At 43.6% G+C, this 24,968-nt stretch overlaps 1 protein-coding gene across 2 annotated transcripts in view; it reads left to right on the forward strand.

The window, feature by feature from the left end:
- HUNK (hormonally up-regulated Neu-associated kinase) overlaps positions 1 to 24,968 on the forward strand; it is a 133,227-nt gene that overhangs the window by 89,722 nt on the left and 18,537 nt on the right. For both annotated transcript variants that reach the window (XM_082246282.1, XM_082246283.1), the window contains exons 3-6: positions 6,426 to 6,718; positions 16,874 to 16,929; positions 18,308 to 18,443; positions 23,579 to 23,706. In XM_082246282.1, the coding sequence (XP_082102408.1) occupies positions 6,426 to 6,718; positions 16,874 to 16,929; positions 18,308 to 18,443; positions 23,579 to 23,706 (613 nt within the window). The remainder of the gene's footprint in view (positions 1 to 6,425; positions 6,719 to 16,873; positions 16,930 to 18,307; positions 18,444 to 23,578; positions 23,707 to 24,968) is intronic.

Below are 24,968 nucleotides of genomic sequence, written 5' to 3' on the forward strand. Positions count from 1 at the left end.
AAATCGGATGTCAGCGGTGTCATCCGCTGACATACGCAATGCCCATAGACTTACATTATGTCCGTATATCATCTGCAAACAGATGGGATGATATACGGACATACGGAGCGGATGACACAAATGTAAAAAAAAAAAAAAGGACCGGAGTGGAGCCAAAAAACTGAACGGTCGTGTGAAAGAGCCCTTATTCACATAAGTGGTACAAGGTACAGCAGGGTAGGACAGTAGACGCGTCTCACTAGTGAACAAGCACGTAGCAGCCGTGTGAAACGCATCTACCGTCCTAACCTGCTGTACTTTGTAACACTTAAGTGAATAAAGCAACTTTTCTTCATTGGACCGAGGTGGTGTGCGACCATTTTCTTCTTTTATGCCTCTCAAAGTTCTGTCTGGGTCCAATGGACCCATTGGGACCTATGGTAGGGCCGGCCCTGATCATGAGAAATGTAGTTCCAAAACATCTGGGGTGCCAAGGTTTGCCATCATTGATGTATAGACTTCAACGTTTACTTTTTTTTACTTATTGTACATTGTATGTGATGATGTCAGGGCACAACCTCCAGCTGGCGAGCCTTAGAAAAGAGGCTTTGGGGGACCAGTTTTACACCATGAAGGATTTGATTGGCTTTGAATCTACATTAATGGCTCGTTTCCACTGAGTTTTCTGGTTCGGTTCGGTACGGTACGCTATTTATGCCGTTTCCATTATGAATGGTACCCTAATTCCGAACCGTACCGTACCACTTTTTGGTACCCTTTCGTTGGGGTACCAAGCACATTAGTACCGTACCAAACCGTACCAACAGGGTGGAGCTACACTTTGCAGAACTTTGATTGGTTGACAGAGAATCATCTATCAGAGCTTTCCTGCTACACCACGCCTATCATGAAAGGGTACTATTGGCAGTGGAAACGCAATGTGTACCGTACCGTACCGTACCGTACTGAACCGAACCGTACCGTACCACTCAGTGGAAACGAGGCATTAATGAGATTAAATGAGATTAGATTTTTAGAAGTCAGAACCACATACCCAAATGTACCTTCTTTCTCATCCTAGTAGTAATAAAGTAACAGTGACCAGTTGACATTAGAAATGACAGGGCGATTTGTGGCACAGGCTGACGCACAGCAGATGTCTATACAGCGATCCCTCGTATGATCCCCCAGGAAAAGGCACAGCTGTCAAACATCTCCTAAAATAAATATGTTTTAGAATATTGAAATAATGAATAGGACCCAAGGCAAGCTTTATACAGATTACATATTCAGAAGCGATTTGTCATTAGTGGCTGTGTGAGTTTGCTGTTATCCTGGGACGTGTTTAATCACTGTTGCATACTGAAGTTGGAGCAAAGCCAGGGTGGTATTTGCTGACTTAAGTCAATTTTCTAGTGTTTGAACCACATGCTTCTTGGCATTTGTAGTATATGTGTGTGCGTGTGTGGTTTATAGCCCTGTCCAATGTTGATGTTTCAAATGGAAGAGAAGATTTGGAATGCATATCCTAAATCTCAAACTACTATGATGGTTTTTTTGTAGTAAAATATGTTGGCCTAAGGCCTGTGTCATCACTGCAAACTACTTAGGCCCATAATATAAATGTGAAGATTGTATTTCCCATTATTTTTTCCCCCCACAAGATATAAAGGGGTAAAGAATGGCGGAATTTAGAAATTAAAAGTTTAATTAAACTCTTCCCCCAAAAAAAACTTGAACTATATTACAAGTCTCTATTATGTGTATCACTAGGGTAAAATATGAAAAATAAAATATTTAGAACTTACTTTTTGGTCTTTTGGACTCCATGCAGTTTCATTTCACTTCCTCTGATCTGAGAGCCGGCACCATAGACAACGGTGCATGTCTTTCCTTGGAGATGTGGCTAGTCAGAGTGGCCAAGCGGGTTGTGAGCATGGATGTTCTTTGGGTGTATTCAACTTGCACATGCTATCACAGTCCATAGCACAACATAGGGTGACAACGCTGCTCCTGTTTAGCGAGAAGCTGAGGCAGTGTTGTCACCCTAGGACAGGAAATGAAGGAACTGGCAGTATACCCAGGTAGAACAAGGGTAAAAAAAGAGTGAATGGTAAAATGCTATGTTATGATTTTATTTTTTTGTTTACATGCAGTCTAATTGGCAATTCTAACAAAAATGGAAATTTAAGCACCACTCCACTAAGAGGTCCAGATACAACGTTACAATACCAACTGCTGACAAGACCGATGCTTCCAATCTCACTGGAAGAAATACCAATAAAGGTCCAGTTCACTTCTAGTCTATGCACATTGTTTTCAACCAAGCCATGATGAAGGGGGGCGTTTTTGGAACCCGTAATGCGTTGGCTACTTTTTGGATTGTCCCCATGACTTTTATTGGAGTAAAGTTGTATCTGAAGCTCTGAGCAGTGCTGGAATGCTTCTTTTTGTTACATTACCCTACAAGCCAAAGAGACCATGAAGGACTGTGGATATTCTCTGGGGTTTAGAAGCTGCCTGCCCTGAAATCTTATTATTTAAATCATCAACATCAATACTTTAAGATAGCAATACCAATAAGATAACCTTATGGGTCCACTTTCGTCAACTAAGGCAGGCCATACACCATGTATGGGCAGGCTGAGTGTACCAAGTTGATTGATCGATCAACTTGGGTACAACCAGCATGCCAGGTTTAACCTGCGATTATCGCTAGTGGCTGCTATAGCCGCTGGCAACAGTTATTGTCTTAACCCGGCGGGGACAGCTTCCCCCGGAGAAGACAATGGCCTGGCAGGAGGGATTCTTGCATCAACACTGTCTGTTTTGATGGAGAAACCGGGGTTGCAGGAAAGAAATTCACTCCGTATATGGCCGAACTAATTTGTAATTCGATCATACCATGGTTTTGCACAGAGCAACCCCGATCCTCTTCTTTTTGGTCCCCTTGCGGCTGTCCTGGCTTCTCCCCCCCCTGCCAAGCCTCTTGCTTGTGAGCACTCGAGAGGTTCGCTCTGGAGTCGCACTCTGTATGCCCATTTACACACAGTGCGGCTCTGCCCCGCCCCCTGCTCTCTCCTTATTGGCTCACTGGCAGTGATTGACAGCAGTAGGAGCCAAAGGCTGAGTGAGCCAGTGAGGAGACAGAGACCCGGGTGAGCCACTACTCTCATGCACATCTCTGGATCTGGGTAGGGTAAGTTTAGTGGGGGCTGGGGGGGGAGCTGCACCCAGAAGGGTTTTTACCTTAATGCATAGACCCTTTTCACAATGAGGCACTTTTCAGGCACTTTTCCTCCAAAAAGAGTGCCTGAAAAGCTCACGAAAACCAATCTCCATTAGAATTAATTAATGCTTTCACACTGGAGCAGTGCGCTGGTGGGGCGGTGAAAAAACTCCTGGAAGCAGCATCTTTGGAGCATGTTTGGGTGCTAAAAAAAGTGCCTCAAAAGCGCCCCTCTCTATTGAAATGAATGGGAAGCGTCTGAAAAGCACACGAAAAGTGCTTCAAAAGCACCTCAAAATTATCCTTTCGAGTAACGCGACCTTCAAAAAAAGTGCACCGATAACGACTCAAAAGCGCCCAGCGTTTTATGGCCAGTTTTCAGGCGCCTCAGTGTGAAAGCAGCCTAATGCAGTACAAATTGTAGATGACCTCTTTTTGTATTGCAACATCGTGCTACAACACAGGCACCAATTTCACACTAAGGCGCTTGAAAACTGCTCATAAAACGCTGAGCACTTTTGCTTGTGCTTTTTTAAGCGCTTCCTATTCATTTTAATGGAGAGGAGTGTTTTTGAGGCGCTTTTTTTGAGCGCTCCAAAGATGCTGTTTGCAGGATTTTTTTTGCCGCCCCGCCAGCGCACTGCCCCAGTGTAAAAGCATTAATTGATTTTGATGGGAATAGGTTTTTTTTGTGAGCTTTTTGGGCACTTTTTTTTTAGGGCCAAAGCGCCTCAGTGTGAAGGGGCTCTTAGTGTGTTGGGGTGCCATTCAAAATGTATATCACCGAAACACAGTAACGCATGTTACGTGCATTACCATTTGTTGCAGTAACGCACACATTACCCCAACTCAGTGAGTCTTAATTCTTTTACTTCAGCAAGACAGTAATCATAGTTTTCTGTTAACAATTGGGTATAGGTTGTCTTTATACACCCGTTTCACCTCACACTCATCAAACACAAAATACTTAATCGTAGTCTTCCTCTAATGATCCATCGCAGCCTCTGGGAGTTTATTCATAGCTGGAGCCCATTAAAAAATAAAAAAAGTTCCTTCTTCTCTCCGTTACGCAGATTCCATTTTCCCGAGTGATGATAGATAGGCTTTAAAACATTTTTTTACTCGCAGGCTTTTTGCTTTTCATTCCTCAGCGTTTCAGCCCTTTAAGTGCTTCGGGAAGGAATCAAAAAGTAAGTTGCCTGATAATTGCTTCCCACGAAAAAGCGCTGTTCTAAAACTTGTGTAAGATCTCTAGGGAGTTTCCCTGCGGCACAAAATGAAACGCAAGATGAGAGCGAACAATCTGAAGCGGTCTTAGAGATTTTTTTTATGTAATGTGGAGGATGGATGTACTGGACATTTCAGCAAGGGACGTGTTCATGTTCAGAAAAGGATTTGTAGAAATTAATGGGGTTTTCTGCTTTAGCTATTATTATCCAATCCCTTCTTGTTGAATTAAAGGAAAACTCAACCGACGCTAATTAAAGTATGTGTGTGTGTGTAAATAGCTATAAATTGCTTTAACAGGCAAAAAGAGTCAAATGCGAGGGCCATACTGTATATTTTACCAATAATCATGGGCCAAAACAAATCTCTATCTAGGTCCTCCTTTCATCTGGGTCCCTATCAGAGTCCCCCATCAGGGTCCTGCCCTAAATCAGAGTCCTTCTTACATCAGGATCCCCATAAGAGTCCCGCTGACATCAGGATCCCCATCAGATCTCCCTACGTCAGTCTGCCTTAGCAGTCCCACCATTGTCCCCATTGGAGTTCCCCATTACAGCAAAAAGGGAGACCATAGGCAGCCTTTGCTCACCTTAATCCTCAGTTATTGCACATTGAGAATATGCCACTGACCCTAGCTGTGGGCCAGATAAAATATTTTAGCAAGCCAGATGTGGCCCACAGGCCGTAGTTTGGAGACCCCCTGGTCTAAAGCACAGTCCCAGTCATTTTTTCTTCTGCTCATGTCATTGGCAATGATCGTTTGCTGATAGCATGTGACAACACTGCTACTGATCATGTGATCATAGCATATGACAGCATTGGTACTGATCATGTAATCACACTGGTACTGATCATAGTGTATGATAACACTGGTACTGATCATGTGATCATAGCATATGATATCACTGGTAATGATCATGTGATCATAGTGTATGATGACACTGGTACTGATCATGTGATCATAGCATATGATATCACTGGTAATGATCATGTGATCATAGAATATGACAATACTGGTACTGATCATGTGATAATAGCATTTGATAACACTAGTACTGATCATGTGATTATAGTATATGACAATACTGGTACTGATCATGTGATTATAGTATATGACAATACTGGTACTGATCATGTGATGATAGCATATGATATCACTGGTAATGATCATGTGATCGTAGCATATGACAATACTAGTACTGATCATGTGATAATAGTGTTTGATAACACTGGCACTGATCATGTGATCATAGCATATGACAATACTGGTACTGATCATGTGATCTTAGCGTATGATAACACTAGTAGTGAATATGCGATCATAGTATATGACAAAACTGGTACTGATCATGTGATCATAGCATATGACAATACTGGTACTGATCATGTGATCTTAGCGTATGATAACACTGATACTGATCATGTGATCATAGTATATGACAAAACTGGTACTGATCATGTGATCATAGCATATGATAACACTAGTACTGAATATGCGATCATAGTATATGACAAAACTGGTACTGATCATGTGATGATAGCATATGACAACACTGGTACCGATCATGTGATCATAGCGTATGACAACACTGGTACTGATCATGTGATCATAGCAGGTAGACACTCCCACTTTCTCAGTTTGAGGAATTGAGAGGAATGGCCTGTCTCCATACATACAAAGCAGAAGCAGGTAAAAATCTGCAGTGAAGTTTTCCTAACTACGTGTATACTATCAGCTGTCTTTTCACTTCACAAGATGCATATGACAAGTCTTGTAGACTTAACTCTTTATATCATTGTAAGGATGATGCCATTGGTTCTAAAATAAAGAATGTAATGATAATGAAAAGGTTTTATTTAATAATTGAATTAGTATGTTGATTGGGGGATGGTGGGACAGAGGAAGCAGGGTAGAAAGCTCTAGGATTATAGATGGAGAGAGGTTGTGTTGCTCTTCGGAATCTGATTTCCTCTGTTTTGGTTCTTACAGGTGGCTGTGAAGGTGATTGATAAGAAGAAAGCCAAGAAGGACACTTATGTGACCAAGAACCTGCGCAGGGAGGGTCAGATCCAGCAGATGATCCGACACCCCAACATTAGCCAGCTGCTCGATATCTTAGAGACGGAGAACAGCTACTACCTGGTGATGGAGCTCTGCACAGGCGGGAATCTCATGCACAAAATTTACGAAAAGAAAAGATTGGAGGAACACGAAGCCCGGAAATACATCCGCCAGCTGATTCAGGCAGTAGAGCACCTGCACCGCGCCGGGGTGGTACACAGGTGAGCATAGGTGTCATTTTTCCTGCACTTCTCCATTGTTCTTTCACTGTGTGTGAAAAATGTTTCCAGTGCTGAAAATATTTCCCATCGTGATCCTACTGGTCGCAAGCAGTTTAGTGTCTTAGCTCTTTTCATGGGAGTTCATACACAGAAAAATGGGAGCAAAATGTTAAAGCCAGGTCTATGAAAAGTATGCGTGACCACTGGTGATCCCGGCAGTACCATTCTTCCTGTCTAAACCCGGCCATACATGGATCGAAGTCCGCCCCGTTCAGCAGGAGCCAGCCAAGTTTTGATACATGTATGCGCAGGCTGATTTTACCCAAGTCTATTCATTGATCGACTTGGGTACAACCAGAATTAATAATATAAGGGGGATGTGGGAACACATTTTGGTGGTAGCAGTAGCTTTTTTATGTATATTTAACTTGGTTATAAGGGTAGTGCACAATTATTTTGTTCTTTCTTGGATACTACCAGCCTGTCTGATTTTGGTATACGATTACTGATGGCGGCTATACCTTCTAGCAGTAATCATTGTGTTCTGCCATTCAGGAAGGCTCCCCACACAATAGTGCTGCTAAAGGCATTCCCCCATCAAAACTGGATGTGTTGATAGGGGAAATTAGCGATTTTTCTTTTCTCACACTTATGGTGAAAGGAAAGAAAATCAAATCATCTATGGCCTGCCTTAGGGTGTCTCCACTCTGGATGAAGGATCAACAGGGCCACCCATGGACAGCAGGATTATCAATCTGGGGAGAGGGTAGTGTTACAGTAGATGCACTATGATATTTGAATAGACCTGACTAACACAATTAAAGCGGATCTCCAACATTAACACTTTTTAAGCATATTCCTTTTGGGATAAAGGTTTTATATAAAAGAATAAAGCCTAACCATTATAAACACCCCTGTGAGTGGTAAATGGTTTGTCTCAGCCTTCCAACTGCCACTTTTTGCTGGTGGGCTTGACATGGCCCAGTGGCTCTGAGGAAGAGGCGAAGCCTCGAAACGCGTCAGCTATCATCCGTCAAGGACAGTGGACATTTATATGGACTGCTCCTGATGTTTGGATTTGATATGCTGGTTTATACCATTGTTTCTGAGTAGTCATTTTTACTTTTTATCAATAAAGCCTATATTGAGGATATGTCATGGACTTGCAATAGTGTCTGGCAGCTTACCTGCTCCTTCATGTCTGCATTAGAGGCCAGACTCTACTTCTGGCTGCTTTTTATCATCTCTCCTCCCTGATTGGCTCCACCCCAGGCCATTCCAGGAAGCCTATATTAAAAAGTGCACTGCAGGTCTGCTTTGCTGTTTAACAGTGTTTGTTATGCCCCATACACACGTGCAGATTATCTGCAGACTTTTGTCTGCAGACTTACCAAAACCATATAATATGAGGTCAAACCTAAACACTTTCAATTTGTATGCAATCCGGCAGGCCCTTGCACTACATAGAAAAGGTAAGTCTGCAGACAAAAGTCTGCAGATAATCTACACGTGTGTAACGTGTGTACGGGGCATTAGTTGTGTTCCTGTCTGCCGTTTGCTTGATCTACCTTTCTGTGTACCGACTTTGGCTTGTCTCTGACTACTCCTGTTTGCCTGTGACCCTGACGTTTGGCCTGTTCCTTGGTTACCCTCGTCTGCCTGTTGTCCCGACCTCGGCTTACCCATCACTATCCCTTGTGTCCTGAGTGGCTGCTTCCCCTCTCTCCCTACAGAGCGTGACCCAGGGGACCCCAGGGGCCACGACCTGGGCCCAGCTGCAGCCAAGTCCATCCTCACCACTAGAGGCTCTGGTGAACACCTGCTGAGTCTTAGACTCCGCGCCCTGGGGAATCTTGGGCTCACGTTCCTGTCCATCTGCAGCAGTCAGCTACTGGGTTCACTACCTTGTGGTGCACCCCTGCCTCCAACAGGGTGCAGTCGTCACCTGGCCACAGGTGACCTGACAGGATAATGCGCTAGGCCGGTGCGCCCTTTCTTTGTTTTTTGTTTGCAGTATCATATTTCAATAGACCTGACTAACACAATTAAAACGGATCTCCAACATGAACATTTTTTAAGCATATTCCTTTTGGGATAAAGGTTTTATATGAATTAATAAAACCTGACCATTATAAGCACCCCTGTGAGTGGTAAATGGTTTGTCTCAGCCTTCTAACTGCCACTTTTGCTGGACAGCCTGGTAAAGGCTGATTTACCAGGTGAAAATAAAGAAAAAAAATCCTAAAAAAAGAAAAGTAATGCAGCCACCACATCTAAAAATAAGTAAGCTGCAAAAAATACATTTTTGTTTTTGAGTTTTATACCGCCTTAAGGCCTCTTTCACACGGTCCGCCTCCGTAGGCAGATCCGTGTTGCTCAGGGGGGATCGATCCGCGATCCCCGCTGAGCCGGCGGATGACAGCTCCGTCTCCGCTTGCAGAGTGGAGAGGGAGGTGTCTCAGCCCCCGCTGCCCTTTATGGGGGATCGGATGAGAGCGGACCGCCTGTCCGTTCTCATCAGATCCGATCCGATTACTGAACGGATGGAAAAATAGGGTTTCCATCCGTCCAGATTTCACGGACAGGATCAGATACGGATGGCAGCGGGTGTCAGCGGAGGTGTCTCCGCTGGCATCCGCTGCCCCATAGAGCTGCATGAGGATCCGATCAGATCCGCCTAAAAAACTGACAGGCGGATCTGATCGGACCACCCGTGTGAAAGAGCCCTTAATAGAAATTGTTAATCGTTCGATTCCTCATTACAGTTAAACTAGAAATAACACAGCATGATCAGAAATTGGTATAACTTGCTGGTCATAAAACCTGCTTTCCAATTCCTTGTCAATCAGGCAGAACTAAGCAGGGAGCCTTGGCTCTTTTTACCCAGCAACAAAACCATTGCAAGCACAAACATCCTATGAAAAGGGTAAATGCTATTATTAGACCTTACAAAGAAAACGCACATAAAAATAGATTATGAAAACACACGGCAGATAATTGCTGTGCCTGTTAGAGCCCTTTCTGGATATTCGCTGTTTTTTTTTTTTTTCTTGTGTCAGTTCATTCATTTCCCATCAGAAAGAAAATATCTCTTCAATAGGAAGAAGGCCATTTACTTACGACAGCGGCATAAAGAAAAAAATAAGTGGCACAGGACAATTTCAGTTGTAAACGGTTTGTTGTAGAGCGAATGAATGGGTGACTCACACCTATTGTTAGCAGGAAGATCACAAGTTTGTGTGAAGATTCCATTATTCATAAATCTCTGCCGGAAAATGGATTTCAGAGGCATGAAAGGCAGGCGCTCTAAACGCAGCGCAGGAGAAGTCACGACAAGACGAGGACATACCTGGCTCTCTTGTGAAGACGATGGAGTTATTAATAGAATAGGAGAGGAGAGGCTCGCTGAAATAATATCTTTTTGGATGTGATATGTTGGAGCCGCTCTGAATGCACCTCTAGTTCAGGCGAAAAGCGGCGGAGACGAAAGGAAAGGTCGCACACCTCAATTTGCAGCAAAGCTCGGATGAGCGCTATTTTTATCAGCGGTGTAATTGCTGTCAGTGCTGCTCCATTGAAATAACACTCTATAAACAGCTTGGTATTCCATAGTGAGGCATAAATATTCACTTTGCTTTGAAGAATGTGCTTTTTTTGGGGGGGCTTTGTGACTATTTACCTTTATAAAATGTAACTCCCACTGGTTTATCAATAATACCCCTGTTATGCTGGCAGCTCAATGGCCACATGCAGCTTTTCCAGACCCCAGTTTTCCGAGTAGAATCAGTTATTTGCTAATAGGCTGCTAATTGTGATCTCTGGCAGTCACACATTACATATATCCAGTCTCTGACTGTTTTCTGCAGCAGGCTTTCAGTCTCTGATAACACTTAACACAGACTGTCACCTGTTGTGTGTCTGCATTCTCTGACCGTCTCCTGTAGTGTGTCTGCAGGCTCTGACCATTTCCTCTACTATGTTTCTGGCCTCTGATCATTTCCTCCAGTATGCCTGCAGTCTCTAACTATCTCTGCCAGTATGCCTGCAGTCTCTAACTATCTCTGCCAGTATGTCTGCAGTCTCTGACCATCTCCTCTACTATGTCTCCAGTCTCTGGCCACCTCCTCTGGTATGCCTGCAGTCTCTAACTATCTCTTCAAGTATGTCTGTAGTCTCTGACCATCTCTTCTACAATGTGTCCTATCTGGGACTATCTCTTCTAGTGTGTCTCCTGCCTCTGACCATCTCCCCCGGTATGTCTGCAGTCTCTAACCATCTACTACGGTATGTCTGAAGTCTCTGACTATCTCTTCTAGTATGTCTGCAATCTCTGACCATCTCCTCAAGTGTGTCTGCTGTCTCTGATCATCTCCTCTACTATGTCATCTATCTCTGACCATCTCCTTGGGTATGTCTGCAGTCTCTGATCATCTCCTCTAGTGTGTCTGCAGTCTCTGATCATCTCCTCTACTATGTCATCTATCTCTGACCATCTCCTCTGGTATGTCTGCAGTCTCTGATCATCTCCTCTAGTGTATCTGCAGTCTCTGATCATCTCCTCTACTATGTCTTCCATCTCTGACCATCTCCTTTGGTATGTCTGCAGTCTCAAACCATCTTTTCCACTATGTCCGCAGTCTCTGACCATCTCCTCCGCTATGTTTACTATTTCCGACCATCTCCTCTACTATGTCTCCCATCTCTGACCATCTCCGCTGGTATTTCTGCCGTTTCAAACCAGTATGTCTGACCATCTCCCAACTTCCTCTAGAGGAGTCAGAGCGACTCTAACTTATCACATCCAAAAAGGTATTATTTCAGTGAGCCTCTCCTCTCCTATTCTTTTAATAACTCTAGGGTCAGGGACAGCAGTATGTCTGCTGTCCCTGACCATCTCCTCTGCTATGTTTTCTGTCTGTGACCTTCTACTTCGGTATTTCTGCAGTCTCTATGTCTGCCATCTTTGACCATCTCTTCCAGGATGGCTGCAGTCTCTGACCATCTCTTCCAGCATGGCTGCAGTCTCTGACCATCTCTTCCGGGATGGCTGCAGTCTTTGACCATCTCTTCTGGCATGGCTGCAGTCTCTGACCATCTCTTCCGGCATGGCTGCAGTCTCTGACCATCTCTTCCAGGATGGCTGCAGTCTCTGACCATCTCTTCTGGCATGGCTGCAGTCTCTGACCATCTCTTCCGGGATGGCTGCAGTCTTTGACCATCTCTTCCGGCATAGCTGCAGTCTCTTACCATCTCTTCCGGCATGGTTGCAGTCTCTGACCATCTCTTCCGGCATGGCTGCAGTCTTTGACCATCTCTTCTGGGATGGCTGCAGTCTTTGACCATCTATTCCGGCATAGCTGCAGTCTCTTACCATCTCTTCCGGCATGGCTGCAGTCTCTGACCATCTCTTCCGGCATGGCTGCAGTCTCAAACCATCTTTTCCACTATGTCCGCAGTCTCTGACCATCTCCTCCGCTATGTTTACTATTTCCGACCATCTCCTCTACTATGTCTCCCATCTCTGACCATCTCCGCTGGTATTTCTGCCGTTTCAAACCAGTATGTCTGACCATCTCCCAACTTCCTCTAGAGGAGTCAGAGCGACTCTAACTTATCACATCCAAAAAGGTATTATTTCAGTGAGCCTCTCCTCTCCTATTCTTTTAATAACTCTAGGGTCAGGGACAGCAGTATGTCTGCTGTCCCTGACCATCTCCTCTGCTATGTTTTCTGTCTGTGACCTTCTACTTCGGTATTTCTGCAGTCTCTATGTCTGCCATATTTGACCATCTCTTTCAGGATGGCTGCAGTCTCTGACCATCTCTTCCAGCATGGCTGCAGTCTCTGACCATCTCTTCCGGGATGGCTGCAGTCTTTGACCATCTCTTCTGGCATGGCTGCAGTCTCTGACCATCTCTTCCGGCATGGCTGCAGTCTCTGACCATCTCTTCCAGGATGGCTGCAGTCTCTGACCATCTCTTCTGGCATGGCTGCAGTCTCTGACCATCTCTTCCGGGATGGCTGCAGTCTTTGACCATCTCTTCCGGCATAGCTGCAGTCTCTTACCATCTCTTCCGGCATGGTTGCAGTCTCTGACCATCTCTTCCGGCATGGCTGCAGTCTTTGACCATCTCTTCTGGGATGGCTGCAGTCTTTGACCATCTATTCCGGCATAGCTGCAGTCTCTTACCATCTCTTCCGGCATGGCTGCAGTCTCTGACCATCTCTTCCGGCATGGCTGCAGTCTCTGACCATCTCTTCCGGCATGGCTGCAGTCTCTGACCATCTCTTCCGGCATGGCTGCAGTCTCTGACCATCTCATCCGGCATGGCTGCAGTCTCTGACCATCTCTTCCGGGATGGCTGCAGTCTCTGACCATCTCTTTTGGCATGGCTGCAGTCTCTGATCATCTCTTCTGGGATTGCTTCAGTCTCTGACCATCTCTTCCGGGATGGCTGCAGTCTCTGACCATCTCCTCTCCTCTAGTATGTCTGCAGTCTCTGACCATCTGCTGTATTATATCTGCAGTTTCTGACAGTCCTCTCTACTCTTACATATACTAAATATTATGTGGGGCCCTTAAGTGCTTTTAGGGGCTGAAGCTGAGCCCCCTACACCTCATATATTGATAACCACCGTGCTATACTGTATATGTTAAAAGGATATTAGGAAACCATATTACAGATCCTTATCTGTTTCTGTTCTGTGTGTAGTGAGATAGGCTCTACCATTGCAGTTTGTAAGATCTTCTCAAATGCGGAATGTTTTGCCATTACTCGAATGATATGATCCATACCAGCCTTTTAGCATGGTGCACTGGGGTTGATTTATTGAAGCAGTACAAGCAGTACACTTAGCAAAGTGACTAGTAGTAAATAAGGGGATGCGGGGTTCATCTTAAATACCAAATCATGTGTGAGGGAAGCGGTACAAGCAGTTCACTGAGCAAAGTGAATGTTAGAAAAAAAGGTAATCCTGAGTTCACTCTGAAATTCTGAATACCAAATGGTATGTAAAAAAAAAACAGGAATTTTGCTAGCATATTGATGGAAGATATAAGTGAACACAGCTTTACATTATTTATTAGTGTGTATCTAAATCTAAACCCAAGAGAAAAAATATAATACATTGCAGCTCTCAGGTCCTTAGATGTGGTGGCCGCATTAGTTTTCATTTTCAGGATTTGTTTCCTTCATTCTCACCTGGTGATCCTGCCAGTAACACACTGGGTGACAATGTTTATTCATCGCACTGTATCTGTGGAGGTGCTGTGTTGTCCCCTGGGACAGGACCACAGATCAATCCTTTCTCTTCTCCATAACATAAGGAGTTCTGGAGTCCAGGAGAGAACTGAGAACAGTGTTAACTGATAACATTGTAGCAGAAGCTCAAAAATGTATGAGCGCATAAGATTTCTGGCAGGATCAACAGGTATTTATTTGCACTTATTAAACAGATGTAACAAAATGCATTCAATTATATATTTAACAGAGATCAAAAGGAGCAAAAAAGAGACGTTCATTGTTAGAATCATTCCCACTACATATCCGATATCCCTTTAGGTGTACGATTCTTTTTTCTTGTATCTAACCAAAGAGGAAAATCCAAATGCAGTAAACCTAATAACATTACCAGGAATGCAGTATTCCTTAGAATGGGAGGCTTGTAATCAGGGGCAGACTGGCAACGTTCATCCCAGGGGGCAAGTACAAACCAGAGGCCCATGGTGCAGCGACTTGGCCCCCCTCCCACTCACACTCTTCCTCTCCTCCTGACCCCCATTCCAGGCTGAACCCCTGCTCCAGATACTCTCTACTTACTGGCTGAATCCAGGTTCTTGACCTGGCCAGCAGGGGGCTGGGGGAGCTGGGACAGCTTGATCCGAGCTGACCGGGGGAGGAGAGTCTCCATTGGGGCATGGAACCGACCACTGCTCAGACACATTTTACACCATCCATGCTGGGGGGGAGGCCTTCACTCTGCCCTTGTCTTCAACCCACACTAGGTAGGTTATCGGTGGGGACTTTTCACTTCTCTTCACCAGGAATCCTTTAGGCATGTCTGTGGCAAAAGCGGTGCAGCCTTTTTACGTGGCATCAGAGCGGCCCAGGGGGGCAGTTGCTCCCCTGCCCCTTGGCCCAGTCCTCCTCTGCTTGTAATGTAACCCCATACTCTGTGCAGATTTCTTGGAAAGAAGGATGAGAGGAAGGGTTAGGAAATCCTTCTGGAAATCCAATCTTTAAACTGTATACCTTTGCCATGGTTGCAGAGAAGACACACTTAGAATTCTGTTGCCAGTTACAGAAAAGCATGGCTGAATGCACACTGCAATGGGAAGTTAAACATTAAATAAAATCTTTATCCTTTCTGGACTATTTAGTAAGTCACTGACTCCAGGCAAGAAAATCAGAACTCCTGACTTGCGTGCTTGTTGTGGGTGAGCGATTTATTAAAGTGGAACTAAACTTTATCTGAGCACCACAAACTGAAAACGTTATTTAAAAGAGAAGAACAGCCAAGACCTGTTTTCAGCAGACAGCGGGCTGAAGTCCTCTGTCTGCTGACATCACAGAGCCAGTCCAGGCTCAGGCAAGATCCCGCCCACATGCCTGGACCAGCACCCAGCTCAGCCTCTCAGCGAGCCACTGAGAGCCTGAGCCGGCCACTCGTCCCCTCCACTGCTCAGCGGTCCAGTGAGCGAGGAAGGGGGCAGAGCAGAGAGCCTGGGACTGACAGTCACCAGCTCTGCTCAGAGAGCTCTGAGAACAGAGCGATCGGTGGTGTTATAGCCGGCGGGGAACAGATGCAGCATCGGAGCCATGCTGAATCCACCTGGGTAAGTATGATTCTGAAAAAAAAAATCCCATACATCTCTTTTAATTCATTTTTAATTTACAAATTAAACTCACCCATCCATTTTCCATACTTTATTTTGTTGAGAAATTACTTTGAAAAAACACCTCCTTGCATTTCTAGCCATGGCAATCTTGAGCAAGGGCACATGATTCATGTAGCATTTACTTCCTGGAGTTTTCTTTAAAAATGTTATTGTTTGATTACACAGCTTTCTAAAGCTGATCAGGATAGGTCGTACGAACTTATCCGATGGGACAAACATGAAAATGTTTCTCATATGATACCAGATCGTATGATTTTTGTTTAAGCAGTAAAGTATTCATCTGAAAATACAACACAAATACAATACAACACGTTACATCACTTACAAATTTTTATTCTGTTGTATGAGAATTTTCGTATACTTTAATAACCTCTTCATTTTTGATATGGAGACTAGCATGTAAAACAAAGGACGATCATTTGTCCAATAATCTCATTGTGTGTACCAGGTTTAAGAAGTAATGTCATCCCAGCATGTCTGCTAAAGTGCAGAACGTCTCTCTCCGGATCGGGAACGTGTACGATTTCCCACTCGCAGAGATGTGAACCCAGCCTTAGAGTTAAATGGGACGATTCAACAATCAGTTTTGACAAGAGCGAGCAAAAAAAAAAAATGATAGACAGAATTGAAGAAATATTGCCAAATTGCCACAAATTTATTTCTAATCCTTGAATTGGCTCTTGGCCAATTCAGTTGGAACTAGTTTATGCGCATGCATCTGTCAAATCTTTCTACCAAAATCAAGACATGAACATGATACTCAAACCAAAAGTCGTTCTATATTAAGTCAATGAAGGTCCATTAAATGGTCAGGCGAGCATTTTTTATACTTGTTTAAACATTAAAACAAAATTCTACAGGTGTAATGCCAGCTTAAGATTTGGGGCCCATTTAGATCCATGTGTGTGCGTAAAGGTGCATTTTTATGGAGCATTAGGTGTCCCTCATAATAGCTGTTAGAAGCAGGTAGAGCAAGCACTAAAAACACTATAAAACAAGCCAGAAATAATAAAAAAATAACAATATTATAAATAGTAAAATAAGTTAAATGCAGGTCATATCCACATTATACTGTTTGGGAAAGCAGTTATTTTTGGAGGTTTTGAACTTATTTTGCAGCACCCATTATGGCCAGTTATTCCTCTCATTAACCAGTAAATTCTTCTGTAAGCTAAATAATGACTTGTAATCTTTGTTACATTAACTTGTTTGGGATCAGTGGTTCTCACCCTCATTAATTGTTGTCTTTCCCGCAGAGATTTGAAGATTGAGAACCTGTTACTGGATGAGAACAACGACATCAAGCTCATCGGTATGCAAATCCCTAATGAGCTCCCCATTAGCATTGTATTCCTCAGTTTACTCTTGCTATGACTGAGCAAAGGCTACACGAGGCTTCAATAGGACTTCTGTTGTGTCCTTCTTCCTGTCTCCTTCCTCAGTGCCAAATATCACTGCTGACTCTGCAGTCCTGTAATTACCCTTGCGTTTGTTTTGTTGGAAAAAAAAAACATTGAAATAAGTCGAATGTACATTATTGTCTCCACTTGGGAGTGGAGGGGGCCAATATTTTTTAAAGGATCAATAAAAAGACAACTGATATTGCAGTGTTCTGATGGTATAGGTTGAAACATCCATCAATTTATTGCATTCTTTGGTGATTCCTTTGTAAAATTTTAGTTGACTGATTCCTAAAAGTGGCCCTGTACTCAAATGTTAACAGAAAGCTATTTTAACACTCTTACTAGGGGGGAAAATAAGGAACGAAATGGCTCAAATTCCGTTCCTGGAAGAAATGCTACCCAAGCTAGCCATATGCTGTTCTTCACTCAGCCATCTAACCTAAGGTCTGGGCCAACCTTTCTCAACCAGAATTCAATGGAACCCTAGGGATCCTTCAAAGGTTCCTAGGGGTTCCTTGAGCAATGAGCAATTTCTGCCTCTCAAATAAGTAACCGCTGATGATCTGTTTAGCTATCTCTATGGGGATGGGGGGGATTCTTCCCAACGACCACAAATGTAAGGGGCATTCTAACCAGTGACCATCACTCTAAAGTACTGCTACCTGTAGATAAAGTAATTACTATCAAAGGTTTCCTGAGACTGGAAAGTTTTTTCAAGGGTTCTTCCATGGTAAAAAGTTTGGGAAAGGATGGTCTAGGCAAGTGATTGCAAACCTTGGCACCCTTCAGTGTATTTGAACATCATGGGAAATGTAGTTCCAAAACATCTGGGGTGCCAAGGTTCGCCATTACTGTTCGAGGCAGTTGGACATGTCATCTCTGTTGTAGAGTGGGAGAATAGTTCTGATTGGCTTATCATTCCCTTTAGCAAAAAAAAATAAAAAATAATGAGCCCAAAGGCATATGCTTTTGGTAAGAGGTCAGCACAAATGGGAGCCTGGGGAAGCATTCTTTCCAGGAGAGGCAATTGCCTTTTTTTATTCTTTATAACATTAAGCCTAAAAGTAGACACTATAAGGTGACTACTATTATCTTCATTAGCCAGAATACCCTCCTTTGTGCCCCTCTTTGATTTCACGTTTTTAGGACTGACCTAAGGACTAAGCCCTACCAACTACCCCTATCTATCCAAAGATATTCCAAAATAGCTGACAAATTTGATTTAAATCCATATTAAATGTGTTTAAATTGTTTGAAGAATTGTAAAATGAGGGTCTTTGTTTGCAGATTTTGGCCTGAGCAACTGTGCCGGAATCTTGGGCTACACGGACCCATTCAGCACACAATGTGGCAGCCCAGCCTACGCAGCCCCAGAACTCCTTGCAAGGAAAAAATATGGCCCCAAAGTGGACGTCTGGTCTATGTAAGTATTTTTTCTCCATTTTACTAAAACATATTCTGACGTGTTTACAGTTTTAAAGGGTCTGTGATTTTTGGGTAGTTATCTTGGTGACCCAACTCCACTTATTTACATTAGCCAATAGAAGGTGATTTTACTTTTAATTAATTTTACATTGTTTTGCAATAATGAGAATGTGACCAGAAGATGAAGACTCCTGCTGCTGCTGTAGAGAGCGGGATACTTTACTATATGTTTGAGGATGAGCGATAGGACCAGCAACTCTGATGGTTAGACCTTTGAATGTCGGGCATATGAAGCCAATGGGTGATTTAGCCCATCTGGCTATTCCCATAGCTATGTCACTAGAATTCTAGGTAATTAAATTATAGTAAGTAATGATCTATCATCTATACATAAAACAAATAAGCTTGCACAGATCATATTCTGGAAAACGTATTAGCGCCGCAGAAGTGCAGCAAAGCACAAGGCTTTGCATCTGGTAGTACAGTGTAGTGTAACAACTTACAAAGTTTAGTATATTAGCTTTCTCCATTGCAATTTATAGATAGGACAAGGGGAGACCTATGAGCATTTTTATACAGAGCTGTATGACTGTAATAAGTGCTTCAACACATGGTTACTTGAAATCGCAAGGTAGCTCTATGTTTTTGGTCATCTGTAATTCCGGGCATATAGAGCAATGGTGGTAGTTACACCCTTAACATCAGCACATCCTGGCTTCCAGGAGTTCCTCAGGCTAGTCCTGCTATAGGAAAAGATAAGGAAAGACACCTTACGTCATGGTAGATGTTTAGACACCTTGCTTATATGGTCATTCCTATAAGGCCAGACAGATACAGTGAGACTGGAATGTTGATAAATAGCCTTCACAGCCCTTTAAAGCTGTTGACCTTTGCATGTGCAGATGTCCTTCACCAAAAGTTTACACTCTATTATGACGCGTAAAGCACAGGGGTTCTAATGAGTAAGCCACCCTAGCTATTTCCCAAATGAATAAACAAGCAGGGGCTCTGGGGTTTGCTTAAGCAAATGGTGCTGAGTTGTATGCCAATGGAAAGCTACCGTTAGGCTTTAACAATTAGACAACCAACTAATTGATGCCTGACAATCTTTCTGATGAAAGATCTTGAAAAACAATTGTAAAACTCGGGCACATGAGCATAATTGTGCATAGGAAGGAGATAGGGGGAATGTTTAGCAGATATCATTAGTAATAGCCTTTCGAATAATAATTTCCTGTGAATAAACCAGCCTGGATAAATGTCCCTTTCTCCTGGAAAGCTTGAGATGGACACGTCTCTGATGGTCTAATGTCTAAATTACTGACTATTCACTGAAATAAAGCCAAGCCAGCCAAAGCCAGTCTTAAAGCGAACGAATGCTTTAGATTTAATCAACTAAATACATTTTAGGTGTATCAAAGCAAGTGGTGTGCAAAGCAAGCAGCCACATCCTTAAGCCCCGTACACACGCGTCGATAGTTGGCCGTGAATTTTCGGCCAACGTCCGATCGGCCGATTTTAGGCTTGTTAGTATGATGCTTCCGACAACCGACTCTGACTTTTCGGCCGAAAAAAATCTGGTGTGCAGGCTATAAAATTTTTGTTGGCCGTCAACACAACGGCCGATTTTCCGTCAGTCAGTAAAGATTTCGGCAGACAAAAATCTGATGAGCAAGTCTGGGCATGCTCTGAGAAGAAAAAACACACGGAAAGTAAACCAGCACATGACATCACTTCTGAAGTAGAATTTTGTTGGCCAAGAAAATTTGTGTGCAGTCTAGGTAGGCACATTCCATCCAACAAAACACCACTCTGGACAAAAGTCGGTCGATCTGTCGGCCGATAATCGTTGCGTGTGTACGAGGCATTAGTGTTAAAGCCTGTCCCCTGCCGACATGCTATAGATAAGGACCCTTTCTTTGTTTGTGGAAGCAGTGGTGTCTCTGCAGAGGTCTGACAATCTGCACCCTCCCACCCTATCTATGCTGAATCATATTATTTACTTACTGATGATATATGAAATACACTGTATTTGCTATATTATGAAATGCGTAAAGAAGAACTTCAGCCTGGAGTTCTCCTCTCCCACCTCTTCCATGCTCCCATCTGTGGATATCCTGTGCATGCATAGATGTGCCACAGGTCTCCGGAACCTGGCAGCGGCATGTGTGTCACATCAGTGCAGGTGCGGGTGTACTCCCACACATGCACACACATTCCTCTGGTTTTTGGTGTTGGACCTTGTACACCCATGCAGATGTGCCACAGTTACCAAAGACAGGCATGCGCCCGCAAACAATATAGTGCCTAGAATTCCAGGAGGCAGCTGGTGCCCAATGTTATTCGTACCTAGGGGAGAAAGGAAGAGCTGTGGTGCAGTACAAGGAAAAGTTAAAAAAAAATGGGGGGGGGTGTAAGAATATCCAACTGTGTAAGAGGGTGGGGGAAAGTACAAGGAAAGATACAATTTTTTTATGGGATAATATCTGTTTTTAAAGTGTAACTACACCTGTCATTTTAACAGTTTCCCAAAACAGTTACATTCAAGGCATGCATGTCAAGACATCAAATTACTGGTGTCATAAGTGATCACATGTGCAGCACCATAGCAATGGCAGATCAAACAGAGGCTTAGATGGCAGCTTCCTTGGCTGTAAAGGATAGAGGGGTTTAGTTCCACTTTGAGCCAACTCCTGAGTTAAGGCTTGCTGGTCTTGTAAGTTGAGTAGACATCTGTGTAAGCTCCAAAGCCGCCTCCTTTATCTTTGCTATATTACTGCCATTTAACATTCGTTGATATTACCATTTAAAATATGCGTCTAGTAGCTGTTAATGGTTGTCTCCCAGGAGCATGGCGCAGACTGGCAGGTTACTATGGTAACCGCATGGAGGGAAGCAGAACATCTGAAACTCTCACTTTCCACTGCATGCGTTGAGGAGATGTGAAAACAGTTGGCACCAAGTGGGAATTGCTAGATAAAATACTAAAAACATTTCACTGCCTATGAAATCAAACACTTTTTCCTTTTTGCACCTTCATGCTAAAACTTTTTATGAATATTCTACAGTAATAGCAGGGAACATAACATGCAACCAATATGGAGGACACGGCCTCCCGTGGGGTGACTCTGCTCATGTCCTGAAATATTCTGTGCTGCTGTCCATACTCCTCCTTTTCATTTTCCTACCTGTTAGAGCTTTTTGGGGGTTTCCAGGTGTTCACTCCCTGCAGACATTATAAAAGTGTCTTGCACATCACTTTCATTTTACAGACTGTGCAGAAGGAAAACAGTGTATGTGCAGTATCGGTATATGGGAATGCTTCCCTTTAGAGCTAGGTTCATACTTGTGCATCTGCATTTTTTTTAATGTGTTTTTTTTTCATTTTTAATTCTTTTTGTGCCCTTTTAAAGCACTGCCATTAAAGTCTGTGGGGCCAAGAATGCACCAAAAGGAGTGCCTACAACTTTCTCTAAGTAACATGGAAGTGCATTGCATAGGTGTAAACGGGCCCCCATAGACAATAATGTGATTCAGTTCGTCCGGCATTGTTGCGCAATGGCTGAAGGGCTACAAATCGCAGAGATGCAAACGGGGGCCAAATCCCAACATATAATTGGAATATAATTCCAATGTAGATGGATCTTTTGGCAGAGCAAACCATAAAGTTCTTTATACAGCCATAGCGTGCAGTATTTATGACCATTTTGCAATGGCTTATGGTAACACAGTTCTCTCCATGGTTAAGTAGAAGGATAGGTGACCAGAGAGGGTTAAAACTCCATGGCCCTAAGTCATCAACCTTAAGATGTGCTAAATAACGCTTAAGGCATGCTAATGACCTGACATATGATAATATTGACTCAGAGGCCACTTAAGCATTCCTTAAGTGCTGCTTTAAAGGCTAAGTTCACCTTTCCAGTACAATACACTATGACGTCTAGGGGCCTCAGTGTTAAAAACAAATTGCTGTGCGGTTTTCAAATAGTGTCGCTCCTTTTATTGCCTTACCAGTACGCCATGACCAGCATCCCAAGCCTGCCATGAAAACTCCCATTGAAATGATCAGCCGCGTCCTGTCCAATTTCCAGGATGGTGAAAATTTTGGATGATTGCTCCCGGAATCACAAGAACAAGCACACTTTCGCATTCCAAACCCATGCAGTGCTCTCACCCTCAGCTGTTGCTGCTATAGGGTAGGGAGAACGTACTGAGCATGCATAGGTTTGGATTGCAGGAATTGAGATGCTGAGAGCGAGCGTCTATTGAGGTCCTGGTCAACCTTTTTAACATGGAGGAACCTTTGAAACAAAATTCCAGGCTCAGGGAACCCCTACTAATAATCATAATGGTCGTTGGAAAAATGCTCCTTACATTTGTGGTCATTGGGAATGACCCTAACCCCCACCCTTACACTTAGCTAAAAATATTCATTGAGTGCAATAATTATTTTCGAAAGGCAGGCATGGCCCATTATTCAAGGAACCCCTGGCAACCTCTGGAGAAACCCTAGGATTTCGGCAACCTCTGGAGAAACCCTAGGATTTCGGCAACCTCTGGAGAAACCCTAGGATTTCGGCAACCTCTGGAGAAACCCTAGGATTTCGGCAACCTCTGGAGAAACTCTAGGATTTCATGGAAACCCTGGTTGAGAAAGGCTTGTCTAATGAGTGGAATGTCCAGGAAGTTGGGCAGGATGCGGCTGGTCACTTCCATTGAAGTTTTTGTGGCAAGCTTTGGCAATGTCGGTCATGGCCTACTGGAAAGGCGTTGAAATTAAGGCACTAACCACACCTTGTTTTTTAAGACACTGGAGCCCCTAGACAACAGAGAAGGAGATTTACTAAAACTGGAGCACTCAGAATCTGGTGCAGCTGTGCATGGTAGCCAATCAGCTTCTAACTTTAGCTTGTTCAATTAGGCTTGAACAATAAAACCTGGAAGCTGATTGGTTTCTATGCAGAGCTGCATCAGATTTTGCACTCTCCAGTTTTAGTAAATTACGCCCATAGTGTTCTTTAGTGAAAAGGTGAACATACCCTATATGCCTGATGATCCAGGGCCTATGTCTTATAAATCACTTATTGTGTTGCCCGAATCTAACCATGACCTTCTCAATGTTCTCTTTTTCAGTGGCGTGAACATGTTTGCCATGCTGACGGGCACCTTGCCATTCACAGTGGAGCCTTTTAGCCTGAGAGCTTTGTATCAGAAGATGGTGGACAAATCCATGAATCCGCTCCCTTCTCACCTCTCTCCTGGTAAGTAGTGCCACGTCTTAGATACCAGTCACCATCAGACACGTGTCTCTGCAGTGATTGTGACCAGCTTGCCTCGCCAACCATCCAGACCAAGAGTACATTAAGTAATGTCATTATTACTGCACACGGCGGTTTGTTAAAGGAAATTATCTTCTGTGAATTCTCTTTCTTTGTAGGAAAACGCCTGCAACGTGCTGGTAGGTTTTGTAGAAGGAGCTCTTGGATTGTGCCATGTAGGTTTAGTAATTTTTATTGTAAGCTCCATCATGCAGGGGCACTTATATCTCAGTTCCCTGCTGGGTTTTGTATTGTTAGCAACGTGCGTATGTTTATAGTGCACCCTGCTGTAATGTGCCGGGAAAGGAATGAAGCTACATAAATAAAAGGTAATAGTTGTAATTATAATAAACTGTTAGGATAAATCGAATGCACCGTGCACAGCAGGCCTTTTCCTATTACAGGCATAATCTGTCACCTGTACAAGTCAGGTGACTAAACGATAACATCATTTCATTGTTGTGTGTTTTGAAATAATTTTGATTGCAAACAATTAATTTTCCTAAAGATTTTATTGCACAAATTAGGGTTTATTTTTGTATGTATTTTATTCTTGTTATGTTATCAATTTTTCTGGTGTATGTATGTAAAAGCCAATTTACAAAAGCTATATCATAGGGTTTTTGTTCCTTAAAGTGGCTGTAAACTCTTACATATACCCACTGAAGTTACTGGCCCCAGGTGAAACAGAGATATTAAGGAAACCCTCTTACATAAGTTGTACCTGTTTATTTGCCGTTTATCTCTTCTACATCCCTTCAAAATTCTGAATTTACACAGCATTTCTGAAATTCAGAAGACAAGGGGCAGGGATCTGATATCACACTGCATAGCACAGAGCAAGGAGCTGAGTGTACTCTGAGACCTGAGTGGAGGAAATGGGCATACTCCCTCTATACAGTCTTATATGGAAACATGCACAGCTGAGGCTGTCAATCACCTGCTGTGCCCTGAAGGGGGAAGGAGGTCCCTGTGCTGGAGGGGGCAAGAGGTCCCAGAGACAGAGCAAGGAGCTGAGTCTACTCTGAGACCTGAGTGGAGGGAATGGGCACAGTCTCATATGGAAATATGCACAGCTGAGGCTGTCAATCACCTGCTGTGTGCTGGAGGGGGCAGGAGGTCCCTGTGCTGGAGGGGGGCAGGAGGTCCCTGAGACAGAGCAAGGAGCTGAGTCTACTCTAAGACCTGAGTGGAGGGAATGGGCA

Source organism: Pelophylax lessonae, assembly GCF_965119305.1.
Source record: "Pelophylax lessonae genome assembly, chromosome: 2".
NCBI classification, from domain to species: Eukaryota; Metazoa; Chordata; class Amphibia; order Anura; family Ranidae; genus Pelophylax; species Pelophylax lessonae.